Genomic DNA, 18,356 nt, shown 5'->3' with positions numbered 1-18,356 from the left:
TGACAGGAGTACATAGTAAGATCCTGTCTGGGGGGTGGGAGGGAGTAGTTCCAGGATGGTGGAAAAGAAACTGACTATAAATCATCATCATCATCACCATCATCATCGTCGTCATCATCATCATCATCACCATCACCATCATCATCATCATCACCATCATCATCATCATCATCATCATCATCATCATCTCAATCCATCATCATCATCATCACCATCATCTCAGCTCCCACACTGACCTCGTCTCCAGAGCATCCCTGAAATGCATCTGTCCAACTCTATTGATGACGTTGGCTTCCATTCCAGGTCCTCTTGACTGAGTGCTGGGTTCTCTGTCCTACTCAGCGGGGTGGGGAGTGGGCCCTTCCATGGACATTAGCAAAGTAAACGCTTAGAAGACCCTTGCTGTGTAAAACTTGCACTGCAGCCTGCCCGTGGCTCTCCTATCAGCCCCCACCCTGGTTCCGGGAACTACTGCAACCTGAACCAGCAAGTGGCCACTCTACTACCCACAAGGATGAAAATAATAAGCAATGAACCTAATTCTTTCCCTTTGCCTGGCAGCTTTTGGTTAATACCAATGCCTCTCAAATCACACAGCTGCAGGAATAGACCATGGGCTCCTGTCAATCATGGAAGATTGACAGTCTGACCCCAGGTCACTGGCTCCATCTAAACACAGCAAGTGAGGCTCGCATGGAGTGGCCCAGACTCGGGGCCAGAGTTCAGAAGATGGGATTTGCACACACATTGAAAACTCTAGTTCATCTTACTTCTCCCTCACTCTCTGATACTTTTATTTCAGAAGAGAAAAGTCAATTAAGAAGTCACAGGAAGGACCACCATTTTCTACCATAACAGCTCCGTACACAAACTAAAATAATCAGTTTCACTATGGCATTTTCATAGCTGCATTTCATTGATAACCCCCATAACTCTCTAATCCCCCCTGTTCCACTGGTCCCTTTCCTCCACACAGGGCTCTTCTCTGCCTTCACAACTTCTGAATAGATATTTTTAAAAATCTTGATCCCAGACTTAAGATAAAAACATAATATGTATCTTTTTCTTCTCAATGTCTTCTTTTTTCTCCTCCCTTCCCTTTAGTTGCTTCCTCTACAAACCATTTCCCTATGCTACCTTCATGTCCTACACACACACACACACACACACACACACACACACACACACACACACACACACGCACACTTAGATTTATGACTTGAGAGAAAATGTTTGTCTTTCTGAGTCTGGCTTATCTCACTTAACATGATCTCCAGTTCCATCCATTTTCCTATAAATGATATAATTTCATTCCATAATGTTAGGTGAAAACTCCACTGTCTGTGTCTGCCAAGTTCCCCTTACATCCATCTGCTGATAGACTGTTCCTGTAACTTGACTGCTCTAGACTGGACACAGTAAGAGCTATGTACTGGTCCTTCACCATAGCATTTTTTGTCATGGAACATGCCAGGGTGAAGCCGCCAGACTCAGCCACAAGACATCAGCTCCAATTTATCCATTCTTATACAATGCTTGCCACTAATCTGTGCACAGCTCACGCCAGCCTGAGTTCACACTGGCACAGACCAAAGTCAAGCTACACCTTTCTGCTCCTCCAAGGCAAGGGGGGAAGGGTCTCAAAGCAACTCCCAAAAAGTGTCAGTTCCTGCTACACTTTGCACATCTACCACTCGGGGTGTCTATGGAAGGTGGAGCCCCTGAAATAGCTGTAAATACCCAAGCATCAGAAGCTCCAGGAAGATAAGAAGTACGTGGTGACATCATCACTTGGCCCAGAGGAGCACTGTGGACATTTCATCCCATCTTCCTTTGTTGGTTTTATTTCCACCATGCTTTCCATCTGGGAATACCTGAAGCACAGCACTCAGAAAATATGCCACAACAACATTTGACTATGTACATGAATGTCATTAATCACAATGTTTTATCAACTCTCCAGGAAGCTGCTCATTCTTAAGAATGCAGCAGAGGTTTGAAGAGAGGGAGATTTCCCCAGCACCACAGTTTACAATCCAACCAAGAAGCTAACAAGGAGGAGCGGCACCTAGCAACACAGCAGTCACTCCGGCCTCCTTCTCCTACAACCACACAGACACAGGCCCACCACAATCCTAAAGGGATGGGTCATTATTCCTCATCTACATGAGAAAAATGCAGGCACAGAGAGGTCAGAAAGCTTGCTCAATGGCACAGTTACTTCCTGGTAAGACAGGAACCTATCCTCAGCTCCTCAGGATCTACTCGAACAACTTTTGAGGCTCAAAGGGAACAAACCACATGGTTCATTTTTCAGCATGACATCTTATCGTCTCATTATTAAAATTACTCTCTGACATTTACTGAAGAACAAACCAGAACTCAAAGTTTATGGAAAAGATTAACCACATGCAGTTTTTCAACCCAAAGTGAGTACAAACACACATTTCTGAAATGAATTTTAAAAGCCAGGACATGTCGTGACATATAGCACCCAGGATCTATTACTCTGCACATGTATTTCTGATCTATTACTCTGCACATGTATTTCTGGATGTTCCTAAGGTGGTTTTAGTTTAGCTTATGTAAAAAAATAGTAATAAATTAAAAAATAAAACAATGCCCAAAAGACTGTGAATGATGACTTGCTGAAAAGGAAAAGTTGTGTCTCAGAAAGTGTTCATACATCACAGTCCCATGAAAATAGAGAAAATATCCAATGTGAACAAAAAAATTAAACTATTATTTTAAAAAGTTTTTTTTCAATTACAAAAGCCTGAATTCCAGGATAAAGAAATATAATCACTGAATTTTCAAGCATTTGGGAAAGCAAAATCTAATTATGAAGGAGCCCAATGGCGTCTGGGTCAGGCTTGGGTAATGTTCAGATAAGAAACATCTGGTGTTGGCACCAGTCTTGGCGTGCTCAAGTGTCCATCAGTGACCAGCTCTAGATGAGGGGTGTATCGAAAGAACTCGCCCACTGCATAAACAATGTCAAGAAAACCATCATGCCTGCCCACCAGCCAGCACCACTGACCCTGACCCAAGCTCGTGTGTGCATCCAAAGTGAACCGGTCTGATCTGGAGACTGCGGGAGTATCTGATAGCTGCGATATTTTCCCCAGCACTGACCCATTTCCCTGCCTGCCTTGGTAACCTCATCTTAATTTTATAGGCCATTTCCTGACCAAAAATTTAGGAGTTATTTTAAACCACTAACCCCAAATGGTTCTTAATCTCCAGGAAATGGGTTTGGTTGTAACGGGACACAAATTCCCAGTCAGGCAACCAGGTGGATGAGGCCAGGAAGCGGGATGTGGTGTGCAGTGTGGGCCTGTGTGCAGGTCATCACACACCCCAGCGGGGCTCCACCCTGGCGGACCTCCAGACAAATGCCCACTGCCACCCTCAGTGGGCGAGTTGCCTAAGTCCTGCCACTAAGGCTGGAGGGACTCAGGCAAGACCTGTGAAACAGCTCACTGTCTTCCTGATGGAGACAGGGGTTGTCAGGGAGCCAGTGTAAATTAATTCACCAGTATCTGCTTCTTCACACACCACGTGCATGCTGCTGGGACATTATAAGGAACACGCGGCAGTAATACCCCCAATAAGGACCAAGAAAACAAAAAAACCAGGAAGGACATTTCATACCCAGTGGTTTGGCTTCAGCCTAGGGGCAAGCGGATGAAGGTCCCTAGATGTTAGCTTGCTGATAGCACTGGGTTGCTGGCCAGCACCTAATCACCCACCAAGCTGCTGCCTAGAAAAGCAAAGAGAACTGCCAGAAGCTACAGTCTCTAGACTAGTAACATCCCCTGCTAGGAATTCAGAACCTCCGGTTCACCCCGCACTGCTGATGCAGAAACTCAGGTGTATCCTCCATCCATTGGTGATGCTGATGCTGGTACCAGCTTCATGATGCTGTGACGTAATGATCCAAGCAGCTTCCTCCAGCCCCAGCTGCCTCGTGACATCATTGCTTGACTATTTACTCCTCAGAGTTTGCTTTTCATTGGACAAGCAGCGTGTTGCTTGGCATTAAGCAAGCACTGCACACTCCATAAATGCTTTGCAAACAACAGGTCATTTTCTCCTCATCAATAGGGTCACTGCCTTTCACACACAAGGAGGCCAGAGTCTGTGTGCCTACATTGACCTTAGCCCCTTCCTCCCTAGATGTGCCCCGTTGTCTTTCCAAAGATGCATGCTTGCATCTGATTTCCTAACATTTCCTCAACAGAGAAACGGGCGTTTCTTTTGTCTGGCTGAGCTTAGGTCACTGGAATTAAGACCAACCCTCGCTCTGACATGTGGAGTTACCGGGGCAACAGAGGATGAGGCAGTCAGTCACTGGTGCTCCTTAGCAGTTGGTAACAGAGCACACAAGGGTCCCGTGGCAGGTGGCGTGTATCTGCCACATCTGACTTAGACACCACACACCAAGAGAGATTTAAAACCCAGATAACATGAAGTGTGCTTACAGTGTGCAGTGTAAAAACCAAACCTGGGCCAGGCTTCCATCATGAACATCACTAAGCCACGGAATAAACTATTTACATAGGGAGGTCAGCACTGCGTGTGTTTCCATGGCATGTTTAGTCTGTGCTGGGATATCTGCTCAGAATTCCAAATTCAGGGAAACACCTTCCTTGGCCACCATTTTCCTTTGTGTTCCCTAATAATACCACAGGACGGGCCCTGTGACATAGCTTCCATGAGCCAGTACACAGCCCCACCAGGACTCCCCAGGGGATGCTGAGGGAACAGCCTGGAAGCATCGGGACCAGCTAATTACCAGTGATTAACTCATGCCTCCACCTAGGTGTCAGGCTCTCTCCCAAACACAGTCAAGGTACTTAAAAAAAAAAAAAGATGTGTCCTTAGGCATCTTATAATTGGCAGGGAAGTCAGAGACAACCTCCCCAAGGTGACGTCACGCCTATGTGGCAGGGAGGGCAGCCTGCCTCTCCTGGTGTTTGCTTACCTCATGCACACAGCTTCCCTGCAACACCATGCAGGCCGCCTCGGTCCTTGTGATCACCGTCACCTTATATACTGGGATGAGGGGCCTGAAGCTGACACGGACAGCAGCCGTCGTCACCATGGTGACCTTCCAACCCTCTAGCACACGCTAACTCTAGGGGAGACTACAATAGCAGATTCAGAAGGATGGAGACGCTAAGGGAAGACGGAGCATTTGCTGCAGGTGTGAGAGCCATGGGCAAAGAGCCGGGCTCTTCCTGAGAGCTGCCAGGCAGTGAGAGAGACGCCCATGCATTCCTTACACCCATACTGAGAGGCTCTGCAGAGCCGCGGGGACCATCGGCCCCACACTGGGGAAAAGGAGCAAGCTGGAGAGCAGGGGCTGGAAGAGGGCAGAGCAACAGGGTGGATGGCAACCCTGCCAAGAGCAAGAGGTCTCGTGGAGGGCAAGGAGAGAAGGACACAGCTTCAGAGCCGTGTGCCATCCCGGTTATTAGGAAGCAACCACACTGGGGGGCGGGGCACCAAAAGGCCTGGCAGTGTGGGTAAAACCTGACAAGTTCAGCTCCATGTGCACGTATGTGCACACACAAACACACTTTTCAAACCCAAACGGGGGATAGCTAGGCAGAGGCGTCAACCTGTGGGCTGCAAGCTCCGGAAGGCCAAGGGCAGGAGTGATGGAGAATACAGGGAGATCCCCAGGAAGAGAAGAAAAGGAAGCAGAGGTCTACTCCACAGACATGCCCAGTGGGCCTGAGACAGGAAGCACAGAGCGGGAAGGTGACCCTGCACCCCAGGATGTGACCAGCAGAACAATGGCGGAGAGCCCAGGGCCTGAGTAATAGAATATCAAACATTAACCCCAAAGGAATCCTAGAGTTAAAACCTCAGAAGAAATTCCCAATGACCCAGTTCTGATTTTTTGACCCCTTCATTGTGTGCTGGACAATGGCAGAAATCGTCGCTGGTATTGTTCTGCAGCTGACATATTTGCTGGTCAGGAAGAACAATGCGCCAAGATACTATGTTAGGCATTCTATTGTTGTTCTTGCTTACTTTATCCCGAGTTCCAAATGCCAAGCCCGCTTGAGAGACACTTTAATGAGGTTAATCTGTTTCCAACGTTGGGAACAATCGCTGTTCAATGCTGTTCTGTTGTGGACAAACATTGTACAATTCATTCTAACAGAGATTCGTGATAATTGGCCTCTCGAAGCCCTCCCCTTATCTCCAAGGCTCTGTGGTCCTTCGTGACTCCTGGGTTCCATTGTCTGTAAAATCTTTACTACCAACTCTTCACTAAATAACCCAGCCGACTCGACCCTCCCCCCACTCTCAGGAATATGCCCACTCCTGTTAATGAATAATGTGGGGATTCGTGAGGTCCCTCCTGCCCTTGCCCAGACCCACGTAGGTTTTCTGGATCAGTTCCCACCGGCACTCCTGCCTTGACCAGGTCATCCGAGCTTAAACTCTCCAACCTCCCCCCCACTGGCACCTGGAGAGAAGGGACAGGTCACAGGATGGGCTTGGCACTTTATCTCTGAAGGGTTACACCACGCCCTTTCACTCCTATTAGTCTCTAAAGACCAAAGGTCAGCTAATCCCAGAAACAAAGGTCCCTGGTATCTCCAAGGAGAGATTTCAAGGTGACTGTAGAATGCAAAGATCCATAGGATTGGAAGGTGCCAGGAAATGCCATCCTGAATTCTGCCATGGGTCATGGTCCCAACAGCCAATGCTTCTATTCTAGCCCCACGCCTACCACAGGGTTTCCCCTGCTCTCCCCATCCCCCCACCCCATGTGTCCTCGGGGCTCCATATTACTCCCTGGGACCTGCTGAGTGGCCAGCGCCTGCCTGGGACAGGACAGGAAGTGGGTGTTCCAAGTGCATTTGTGGAATAAAGGAAGACCAAAAGAGAACATATAAAGGGGGGACGGGAGTGACTGCAAGGGAAACTGAGGCATAGGGCTCAAAAGCACCCTAATTCATCTGTTTAATAAAAGCAGGCACGAACCCCTTATCCCCCAGCTTGTCAGTCAATACCTCTGGTGGAGCCCAGTCTAGCGCACACACACACACACACACACACACACACACACACACACACACACACACACACACACGGACCTCTTGCTGGCTTCAGAGGCCCTTGCCCTTTTCCAGCTCTGTTCCCCGTAAAAGAGCAACAGGACTGCGGACTACCACACCAGCACAACGCCTCACCCCCTCCCCCCACCCTGCCACACGCCCTGCTGGGGCTTACATAGGAAACCAGCCTTCTCATCTAAAGCCAAGCTTAAGGAGAGCCACCCATACTGGCCTGGGAATAAAATCTCCCTTCGTTTGAGCTCTTTGGTCGTTCGGTCCCTAGAGAAGTGACTAACAGTCAGGAGACATGCTGGGCAGGCATGACCACACTCAGGGGAAAGTTCGCATCTCAGACCCAGAAAAGTAATTTGATAGGCATTCATGTAGATTGCTTACCTAGCAAGTGCATGACCCTGGTCCAGCCACCAGGCAGACCTGTAGCATCTTACCATCTAAATGGCGTGCTTAGAGAACATTTAACTTGGATAAATACAACGGAAGCTACTTTGCTGCTGTGGTATCTCTACCAGCTAGTTTTAGGAGCAGGGCAGAAATGTTATTGGTAGCATGGAAAGGACACTGGCTGCTAAATCAGAGCAATGTTGTCTTTAAGGTATCTTCTTATAGACCCAAAAGTCATATGCACACTAGCAGGTTTCCCAGCTCAGGGCAAGGTAACATCTTCGGGTGCCCACAGTCCAGAAGGCTGAAGATCCTTCCAGACAGCTTGAGAAGCAGGGGAGAGTGAGTGGCCAGGAATGCACCCAGTCACGTAGAGCAATTAATAGGAAGCAGAAAGTCTCAAACCTCAACATTAGCTCGTTTGATTTTTCAAGTAAGACTGGAACTGTGTGTGACTGACACAGTCCCCTGTGTCTGAAAACTTAGCTCTTACAGTTAGCTCTGGGAACACCATCATCCAGAAAAATCTAAACAGTGGCCCAGGCTTTTCCATTACAATGACCTAACCTGGTCCCAAGTCTTTGGCCCATCCCCCCCCCCCCCCGTCTGAACCCAGGGCTGCACATATGCTGGGCAAGGGCTTCACCATGCAGCTACATCTGTAGGCCTCCCTTAGAAGTACTAAGAAGTCTTTGGCCCATCTTTTCCCCCCTGGGGTCTGAACCCAGGACTGCACACATGCTGGGCAAGGGCTTCACCATGCAGCTACATCTGTAGGCCTCTACTTTTTCTTTTTAGGGAGGGTCTCCCGAGTATGCCTGTGCTAGCCTTAAACTCACTCTGTAGCCCAGGCTGGCCATGAACTTGAGATCCTCCTGCCCCAGTCTCCCAGTAACAAGAGCTATAGGCAGAGAGCAGCAAGTATGCTCTTTAGAGAAACTACCCTCCCCATGAGAAGGGGTAGTTAAACAAGACCTGTGGCGAAGGGAGAGACCGAGACCGAGACAGTCTGGAAGGAATTCTCTGAAGCTGGTTGCTGATGTAATCACCCTTCTTCAGTAACCAATGAAGAAGCTGCCACCAGGGAGGCAAAACTCAATTAAGAAACCTGAGTACATATTACCAGTTTATTCTAGTGTGTAACAGTTAATAATTTATAGCAGAGTTGATCAGTATCGGTCCTGCAGAAAGGAGGTGAAATTCTTAAAAGGAAAAAAAAAAGGCAAAATTAAAAAACAGTTTTGGAGTTGTTTTGTTTGTTTGTTTGTTTTAAAATTGGAAGGGCCCGTAAATAGCAAACAGCATTTTTAGGCATTTGAGGGGGACGGCAAACTGTGGAGAGGCCACACCTTGTGGCCTTTGGGCCTGCATGGCTGTCACAGCAGCAGCTGAAGTGTATTCTCTAGAGGCCAAAGCAGAAAGTCTGGCCTGGCTCCTCCAGAGCTGGAAGTCTGGCTCCTGCAAACATCTCCCAGCGCCCTCCCGGCCAAGCACAGCACCAGAGGAAACAAAAACTAAAAAAACAATTTGCGCAGGGAACAATGCGATGGAGTTTCTCTTTGGTTTCACACTCGAGTCTAAATGTGGTTATAATTTTCAGGCACACATTCATAAAAGGCAAGAGTTGAGGCACTGACTTTCAGGATGCGTAGAAGAGCCCGCGTCTGTTCGCAAGCGTGCTGTAGGCTACACAAAAGTCGTGGGAAAGCAAAAATACAGATGTTTCCAGGCAAACGGCCCAGAGCTGTTCGGCCTCAACCATCAGAGTCTCCAAACAACCAGAAACACGCCCAAAGCAGTTCCCCCTGAACATGTGTGTAGGACTCTGAGCGGCGTGGGGTGTGTGTGCCCACCCTTCCAGCCAAGACCCACTCCCGAGCCCCGCCGCTGAGCGCTTGGCGATTAGAGTTCAAATCTCCCTGGCTCTCCGGTACCCTCACCCGCCTCCCTCCCCACCGCGGTGCGCTCTAAACTTCAGTCCTTTCCTAACTCTCCCGTACCCAACCCGTAACAAAGGAGGTTCCGTAATGGATGCGCGATCGTAGCCCACAGGGACCATGAGCGGAGACCCGCCGGAAGATTGCACCTGGCCGTGCCACCCGCGATACCCCCGAGGGCCGGGTGGGTTGACCGCTCCGGGCTCGGGACAAAGAGGCCTCGCTGGGCGCCGGGGGTGCAGGGAGGGAGGCTGGGGAGCGGAGCCCTTAAGAGACTCACCTTCGCAGCGGCCCGGCTGCGCTCCTCGTGGAGCAGAAGGGCTGCGAGCAGCAGTAGAAGCCAGACGCTGAGCCGGGGCCCCATGGTGGCGCGCCCGGAGCGGCGGGGGACCAACGGGGACGGCGGGGAACTGCAGCCCGGCTCCCGGGGGCCGCGGCGAGCAGCTCAGTCTCGGAGGGCCCGGCTGTGAGCCCTGCGCACCGTCCCGGGTGCGGTGACTCTGAGCAGAGACCTGAGCGCGCGGCCAGAGGAGCTCCCCAATTTGTTGGCGCTGCCCCCTCCCCTCGGCGGTGCGCGGGCGGCGTCTCCAAGGGGAGGACCCTGCGGCGCGGGTAAGAGGCGGAGGCTGCGCGCCGCTCAGGACTTGGTGTCGCTGAGAGTCCGAACGCCGGGGCTCTGCGCTCCGCACCCAGCTCCTCCCGCGCCCGGGTCCCCTTAGTCCCTTGGCTCTCCAATCCCGGCCAAGCACCGGCCAGGGACGCCGGGGCAGGGAGGCCGGCGCCCACGGAGCAGAGCCAGGAGGGCCTGGCCGCTGGTGTGCCGCGGGCCAGCGCTTCTTCAGGGGCCCATGCGCGCGAGCAGCAGCTCCTGACGCCCGACCCTGAGGTGAGAGCGATCCCCGGGAGGCTCTGAGACCCAGACCCCAAATCTCGAACTTGGGGCGCTCGGGGCAAGCAGAGGCCGCGCGCTCCCTTGGATTGGAATGGAAAAGAGATGGACGAACGGGAATCGCGCTGCATGGGCTAAGCGGCTCCTGCCAGGGCCTACGGAGACGAGTCCCTGTTTTTCTGTCTCCTGATGGAATGGGACTTTGGTCATCCCGCACCGCGGAGTCGGGGTGCTGCGGTGACGATGCTCCCTCTGCCTGCGACCCTTGATAACCTGCTTTGTCTCTTGCCTCCAGGTTAGAAGGGTACCAAGCCGAGCCTAGAGCTGTGAGGCTGGGATCATGGACCGAGTGAAGTTCTCAACGTCTGGCCCTGCCCTGCGAGGGTAAGTCACCTTCTGCCTGGTCTCCCGGGTGCAGGGGGCCTTGCATGCAACTTTGAGGAGTTGACAAGTTGGGGCCTGCACGTTCATGTCGCCCTCCCACCCTTCCTCCCTCTCTGGTGTAGGTGGCTGCTGCTGGCGACTGTGACAGTGGGACTCCTGGCTCAGAGCGTCTTGGCGGTAAGTACACCTCCTTCTCCACGCGCCTGGAGTTCCGCGCCCGCGAGGGTTTATTTAGAACGCTCGCGAAGCCTCGTGGAAGACGGGCACACCGAGCCCACCTGAGTATGCGTGTGCGGATGCGTGTGCGTGTAGGTGCTATTGTGTTCGCCAGTCGCACACCTCGTGCAATGCAGGCGTTGGCCGTCTCTTGGGAGCTAATAATTAAAACGTAGCCTCAGGCACCGTTTGCTGCCAAGCTTTTGGCCTTAGCAGCGAGGGAGGAATGTCTGTCACTAGGCCATGAGGCGCACGGATGAAGGGGGTTGGGAGAAAAGAGTTTCCAGAAACTCGGTGGTGGTGTCCAGGCACTGCAGTGGGCAGAGAGCTTCTTTCTTAAATATGAGACTCCGGGGAGGGGCGGAGCAAGGAGGAGACAACCCCCTGCTTTAACAATGAGCTAGAAACCGCGGTTTCTCCCAAATTTTGAGCGGGGGCCCTCAAAAGCTACAGGCCAGAGGAAGGGTTGTGGGCCAGGGCATCTGTGATCTGTTTACTACGGTTCCTCTTACCATGACCAAGGCAGGCTTCCTAGAATTGCCTCATTGGGGTCTTCCACATATATAGCCAATCTTCCTAGAGCTGGGTCCTGCTGCCACCTCTGTGGTGGGTCTCTTCATAGGGAGCGGTGTTTAAAACATGAAAACTGAGGACACAGGCCAGGTGCCCTGTTCCGTTTACCTGTCTGTGTAGCACCCAATGCCTAGATAGGGCTTGGGGACACCGGTCTGGAACCAGCACACCCTGGGGGAAGGATGTCTGCTCCTGCTTCTTTCCCCTCCCCTCACCTAGCAGAAACCATCAGTGATTCTCTGACTTGCAGTGAGTGGGAACTGGTCCCACCAAAGAGTTGCTTCTTGTTCTACTGGGATCCAGGGCTGCCGGGCACGAGGAGAAAGGGAAGGCTCTGAGCAGACTTTGGCCAGCGAGTACTGGCTAGTCTTTTTGTGTGACTCCTTCCTGCTCCAGTCCTAAGTTCTGACCTAAGAAGAGCAGAGCCTACATTAGTGAGAATAGCCATTACCTGTGGGCACTTGGGCATGACTCCCGCTTGGCCAGGGTCCATAGATCACAGCAGATAGACACTTACACCCAAGTTCCTAGAAAGTGCCCGGCATGTGCTGGCCCCAGAGCCGCTGCGTAGCTATCAGTGTCTTCACTGCTAAGGATGAAGACCTTACCGGGAGTAAGTTTTTAAAAACCCTGAAAGGGCTTGCTATGGGAAGGCATTTTACAGAGCTCTGCCCTCGTCTCTGACACCAAGCATCGGTTCATTTCCATACTTCTCAGAATATCTGCAGCTTGTCCCCAAGGCCATGTTCCCTGCATAGACCATACAGCTCCATGTCGCCACATACCCTTCCCCGTGATACAAACCCACCTCAGTATCCGTGGCCCTCCTACCCTTGGATGTGGCCAAGAGCGTGTATTCCCCAGCAAAGGCAAATTGCCTAGAGAGGCTTTTCAAAAATTCAGATCCCTGACCCCATCTCAGACATTCCAGTAGGGATTTCTGAGGTGCGTGTTTCCTGGAACCCTGCATTCTCAAAACATAGAAACTGGGAATCCTGATCTGTTCGCGTGAGCTGAGGGACAGAGACTGAGGCCTTGTGCATGCTTGTTTCATTCTCTGGACTTTAGATTCTGAATGTGCGAGTACAGTTAGCAAATACTGTGATGGCCTCCCCACAGTCGAGTGTGTCTTTGTGCCTGAAACGGTGTGTAATTAGTTATGGTCAACAATGAGTTGATCGTCTTCCAAGCTTCTGCTGGTCCACTGGCTTTTTCACAGCTAGTACCTGTGACACAATCCCATGATCCTAAACACTGTTCATGGAATTCTTACTTGCGATGAGCTCTGTTCCTCCCCTCTTTGTCTGCCTGACTCTGTGATCCTGATTCATTGTTCTTGGTATCTGGAATCTTCCTGGGATGGGTCAGTTAATTAAATTGGACCACCAGTTGTATCTTGTGCTTTGTGTAAAAGTGACTGAGAATAGTTAGTGAAAAGAATGGATAATTATTTAATGAATGCTTCTTGTATACCAATTTGTACATCAAAGCCTCCAGGAAAATAACCTCCACGTGGGTAACTCTCGTGCCCATATTACAGGTGCAGAAAAAAAGAGACCCAAAGTACAAATGACATTCCTGGGATCGTTCTTTTGTAAATGGCTTAGAGTATGGGAGCCAGGCACCTCACCACCACACCCAGCCTCCTGGGTTCCCAAGCCAATGGTGAGGATGTTCCTAGGGATTATCTTTGGGTCTTCTCTCGTAGGAACTTTCCTTGGTCTCGACCTTGGGCACACACTGATTTCCAGGAAGTGGGGGCGGGAGTCTCCCTCTGCTACTCTGGAGACCAGGAGCACAGAGGGAAGGGAAAGAAGGAAGCGGGGTACACACACTGTTGCCATCCTCAGTTTAGGGCCCAGTGTGAACCCAGATGTCCTGCCTGTGCAACTCAGGACCGCTTACTGTCACCCACACAGTCATTTCTCAAGGCTCCCAAACATGAATACAAGGCCAGAAAAACAGACAAATGCCCATCCCAGAGCAAGGCTTGAGTCATAGTGGGTGCCAATCCCAGAATCCTCCAAGGCAGGCTGCCTGGGTAATGATTCCAACTGGCTGAGCAGCTGCAGCCTCCTGTGGGCACTCCCGGGCTCTATGGATGTTTGAGACATAGGGACTTGGGGAATAGTGTCCACTTCATAGGGAGCTGGCGGGTCTGGAGACTTAGGACTGTGTGTTCCTACTTCCCTGAGGCTTTGATCCCTTTGTGTGGGACCTGGGCCCCTAAGAAGAGGAAGTCACTGTGAGAGTTCTCTGTTGATAGAATGGAGCCACAAGCATTTCCAGCCCTTTGGAGCCTTGGAAGTCACCTCCCCTAAGGACTTAGATCGCATGAGCAGCCCACAGGCTTCGAGATGGGTAGGGGATGTGAGCTGGAAATCATGGACAGGAAAGGGCTCTAGCTATGTCTGGGTAAGTAGTCAGAACCAGAAAGAGAGAAACGTGAAATCCAAGGACCAAGTTCCAGAGCAGAAAAACAAAGATTTTGATGTAAAAAAAAAATGAAACTCAAAGGACCGTAGCTGTAGGTCAGGGGAGAAGAAAGGAGTGTGAGTGTTCAGTGTGTGGGAGTCAGTACAGAGTCCTGCTGCTTCCAGCAACTCGGGGACGCTGTGAGGAAGCCACCGACAGAAAGCTGCAGCTGGGGTTTGTCAAAAGGTACCTAGGATCGGAGAATTCTAGAAGACACTTTGACTGCTAAGAGTGTTGGCCATGCAGAGATGTTGAGTTGGACGCTGGCATGAGCCGCGTCGCCCTGAGAACCAAGCAGTCTTGGCAAAGAGGTGTTTCCTCCTCCATGGCCACGAATTGACTGCTGGAGCTCAGAGAGGAAGGGACTCCTAGGATGATCCCCACAGCCAGGCTGGTCATAGGTAAAGCTACGTGCAGCCTGAGTTGCCCACCCCTGCCAAGCCTTGTGGTCCAACTTAAGACTTAGGGATGGGCGTGGGGCTCAGGTGCCCACTGGGGTGGGGAAACTTGTCTGGATGAATGTCAGGGCTCCCTGGCATGTAACAGCAGAAACTTGGACGCCAAGCCTTCGCTGCCATGTTTTGAGAAGCTTCTAGAGTCCGGTGTAAATAAATAAATAGATAGATAAATAAATTAGCAAGTAAAAAATAATAAAAATAATAAATTTAAAAATGTACTCCTCTAGCAGGAGTCCCTTCAATTAATGACAGTATCTCAGGACTGTGGCCTTTGTCTCCACTGACCTCTCCAGGTGACAATGAGGCGTTTTGTTTAGGTAATCTATGAAACAATCAGATGATATGGAATCTTAGGGGAACTCTGAGACTCTATCTAAGTCTTGCGGGTGTGGTTAGAGGGTAAATTTCAAAGGAAGCTATCAGGGCTTCACAAGCAGATTCTAATCTGTTCATCTTGGGGGGTGGGGGAGCCTCCTATTGTTAGCTCCTGATCGCTTCTTACTCTGCGAAGGCCCATTCTGCAGCTCTGGCTGGGGCTGATTAGGAGGGAGCAGTGAGCTCTCCCAAACGTACACTATAGCCTTGGACGCGGTGTGTCACCCTTAGTGGGCCCTGGCACTGTAAAGCCGCATTAGTGAAAACTGCAGAAATCTACTGGAGTCCATAGATGGATGTGTTAGTGTTTTGAGAAGTGTGCACGTGCTTGTCGTCCTGTCTGGGTGGGGAGTGTACAGGAACCTGCCCTGTCTTTGCAGTTTGCCTGCCCATGCCAACCCTTTGAGAATGCAGTTCATTGGAACTTTTGCATGTTTTGGTGGTGGTGATGGTGGTAGTGGTGATGATGGTGATGATGATGATGGTGGTGATGGTGATGGTGGTGATGATGGTGATGATGGTGATGGTGGTGGTGGTGATGATGGTGATGATGATGATGGTGGTGATGGTGATGGTGGTGATGATGGTGATGGTGGTGGTGGTGATGATGGTGATGATGGTGATGGTGATGATGATGGTGATGATGGTGATGGTGTTTGAGATAGGGTTCCACTACATAGCCCCAGCTAGCCTTCAGTTCACAGAGTCCGCCTGCCGCTGCCTTTGGAGTGCTGGGATTAAAGGCGCGCGCCACCATGTCCAGATCTTAGGCGGTTGAGCAGTTATTCACACCTCAGTCGAGAATCAGTCACGTGTCAGTGACCAACAAATGTGCCGAGGACAAGGAAATTCTGGACTTGGTCTCCCTCCAGTGAGTGAAAGTCGTTCTGCGGACTTAGGAAATATGGCAGGGGTGACCCTCTGCCTTAAAGAGATTTGTCCCCTGGCTTGGGTAGAGGTTTCCTCTCCCAGAAGGCCCTGGAAGGGGGAGTGAGGGCAGCGGGAGCCTTCTCCTCCCTGCAGGGCGTTGAGGTAGAGTACACGTAGCATTTGCTCTCCTTATCGTGGGCCCCCCTGGGATCAGTGTGCTTTGTGATGACTGACGGACAGACAGACGGACGGATGGACTAACTGACTGATAGCTGCCTCTACAGGGAGCTGGAGTGTGGGTTCCAGTCTCCTGAAGGACCGCCAAAGCTTTAGAGGTTGACTTTTAGCCCCACCTCTAAGAGGGGGGCCCAGAAACAGGGGTCACCCGTGACCAGTGAATTGATCCCTCATGTGGATGCAGCAAAACTCCCCTCAAGTCCCCTAGGCTGATTTGACAGCTTCCCAACAGTAGTCTGGGTGGAGGTTTCTGGAGTCTGGTGCATCCAGAGAGTACTGTCCCCAGACCTAAGGGGGTCCCCTGAGTTTTAGCCACTTTATAGACGCAGAGAAGAGGCAGAGGGGGCAGAGGAACCCCAGTGTGTATCCAGTGGATCAGATCCACAGAAAAGACAAGCTTGGGCCTTTAGCTAGAATCTGAAGGGCAGTTTGGGGGTTGGGTCATTCACTGTTGTCTCCAGGTGAACAGCATCAGGATGGAAGGGAAGAGCCCAGCTGATGGCCATGGTTTCCTTGACTTGGGGAGTAGGGCACAGGCCTGGGTCACAAAAGGATTCTGTGTTGATGAGAGGAGAGGGGAGGAGAGGGGAGGAGAGGAGAGGGGAGGAGAGGGGAGGAGAGGAGAGGGGAGGAGAGGGGAGGAGAGGAGAGGAGAGGAGAGGAGAGGAGAGGAGAGGAGAGGAGAGGAGAGGAGAGGAGAGGAGAGGAGAGGAGAGGAGAGGAGAGGAGGAGTCTGAAGTAACACTTACTTCCTTAGAGTTGGAAGAGAAAATGGCTACTCTACTGTTTCTTGGGCTTGAGGTAGAATGGCTGAGTTGAAGAGTTGCACTGCCCCTAGGAGAGCAGAAAGCTCCCCGCAGGGCAGGAGGACTATGCTCAGCCTCCATCAGGTCAGTGTCCTCACTGTGGAGGGAACTGGAGGACTTCGTGCCCCACCCCACATGAGAAAGGGTTAATGGTTGGGGAAGCAGTGGTATACCCAGGACACCCTGTATCCCCGCCACCCCTTCACCCGTGCCCACTACACACACACACACACACACACACACACACACTCACGTACATGCACGCACACACATGCACACACGCACACACACTCACACACGCTCACACACTCATACTCACGCACACTCACACTCTCACACACATACACACTCATACACATGCACACTCACATTCTAACACACAAGCACACGCACACATACACTCACGCTCACACACGCACACACTCACGCACACATACACTCACGCTCACAATCTCTGCGCGGCACAAGCCTCTGTGTGGGATCCCCTAGGAGCCACAGCCTCTGTTTCAGGTAGCCCTTGGAGACTTGGTCAGTGATGGGCCTGGCACATGTACCTGTCACTACTTTGCTGCTGATAGCCAGAGCCCAGCAGCAGGGATGGTACACCCTCAGTCCCGCCCTGCCAGATCTGCCCTGTGCACATCTCAGGGTGCTTCAAAAGACACTGTTGTCCTCTTCCTGTTAGAGTTTGCTCAGCAAAGACCAAGATACCTGTGCTCACCCAGAAATGGACCCACTGACGAGTCTAATTGAAGACCCCCTCTTTCTAGCTGGTGGATTTCACACCATCCTTGGAGATGTGAGGTTTTATGAGACTAATGTGCTGCCTGCTGCCCTAAGGTGGCTCTGGGATGTGTAATTTTATCATCGGCCTCACAGAGCTGGGGAAAGCAGATTGGCCTGTGACCCTAGAGCTTGGAAGCTTGGAAAAGGATTGAGAGTTTGAGGTCAGCTTGGGCTGTATAAGCAAGACCCTGTCTCACAAACACAGCCCAGAGAGTAGTGGGCGGTGAGGAGGGGGCATGCTTGAAGACTATCACATGCTCGTGTGGAGATGACCTCGTGTGACTGCTTAGAATGAAAAGGAGGGGAAGGAGCGGGGGCATTAAATGTGCTCTTCGCCCATCCTCTGCCTTTCGGCCCAGACACGCCCTCTTCACCTCCAGTGGCTGGTCACCTGCTCGGGTGTGGGCACCCCTGGAGCATGTGCTCTGTGGCTGGAAACAGTGTTGAGGCCTAGATAAGTGGAGGTGGCCGGAAGTGAGTGAGAGTGAATTCGCTTGCCGGTGCTGAAACACATCTTTTGGATGAAGACTCTACTTAGAGAAAAATCAGTGAAAGGCTACAGCAAAATGTGTTTTTCTTCACTGCATCCCCCACCCCAATAAATTAAATGTTACATCCACTAGATGAAGGGGGGGTGCATTTGCCTGTGGACATTTGCATTTTTTCCTAGGGATTGTTTTGACTCCACCCGTAAAATTCCTATTTTGCTGTTTCTGCCCATTTTGTGATCTGCCACATGGGAATTAGAGAAACGGTGTTTTGAATTCCATGGAGCCATTACCCAGTGACTGGCAGGACTCTCTGAGCACTGCTCTTTCTCTGTTTGTTGAGCTGGGTGCGCAGGCTTACAGGGCCTGTGAACATGG

General features: G+C 51.2%; 2 protein-coding genes across 2 annotated transcripts in view; one reads left to right on the top strand and one right to left on the bottom strand.

Annotated features, from left to right (window-relative positions):
- Window positions 1–9,926, bottom strand: part of Col4a1 (collagen type IV alpha 1 chain) — a 105,674-nt gene extending 95,748 nt beyond the window's left edge. The window contains exon 1 of the mRNA XM_040733581.1: window positions 9,702–9,926. Coding sequence (XP_040589515.1) covers window positions 9,702–9,785 — 84 coding nt within the window. The 5' untranslated portion in view covers window positions 9,786–9,926. The remainder of the gene's footprint in view (window positions 1–9,701) is intronic.
- Col4a2 (collagen type IV alpha 2 chain) overlaps window positions 9,583–18,356 on the top strand; it is a 137,454-nt gene continuing 128,680 nt past the window's right edge. Inside the window, 3 exon segments of the mRNA XM_040733580.1 lie at window positions 9,583–9,605; window positions 10,606–10,694; window positions 10,817–10,871. Coding sequence (XP_040589514.1) covers window positions 10,651–10,694; window positions 10,817–10,871 — 99 coding nt within the window. The 5' untranslated portion in view covers window positions 9,583–9,605; window positions 10,606–10,650.

Source organism: Mesocricetus auratus, unplaced genomic scaffold (genome assembly GCF_017639785.1).
Source record: "Mesocricetus auratus isolate SY011 unplaced genomic scaffold, BCM_Maur_2.0 Super-Scaffold_100031, whole genome shotgun sequence".
In the NCBI taxonomy this organism is placed as follows: Eukaryota; Metazoa; Chordata; class Mammalia; order Rodentia; family Cricetidae; genus Mesocricetus; species Mesocricetus auratus.
Note: the sequence above shows the minus strand (reverse complement) of the source record. Positions and strands in the feature narration are given on the sequence as shown.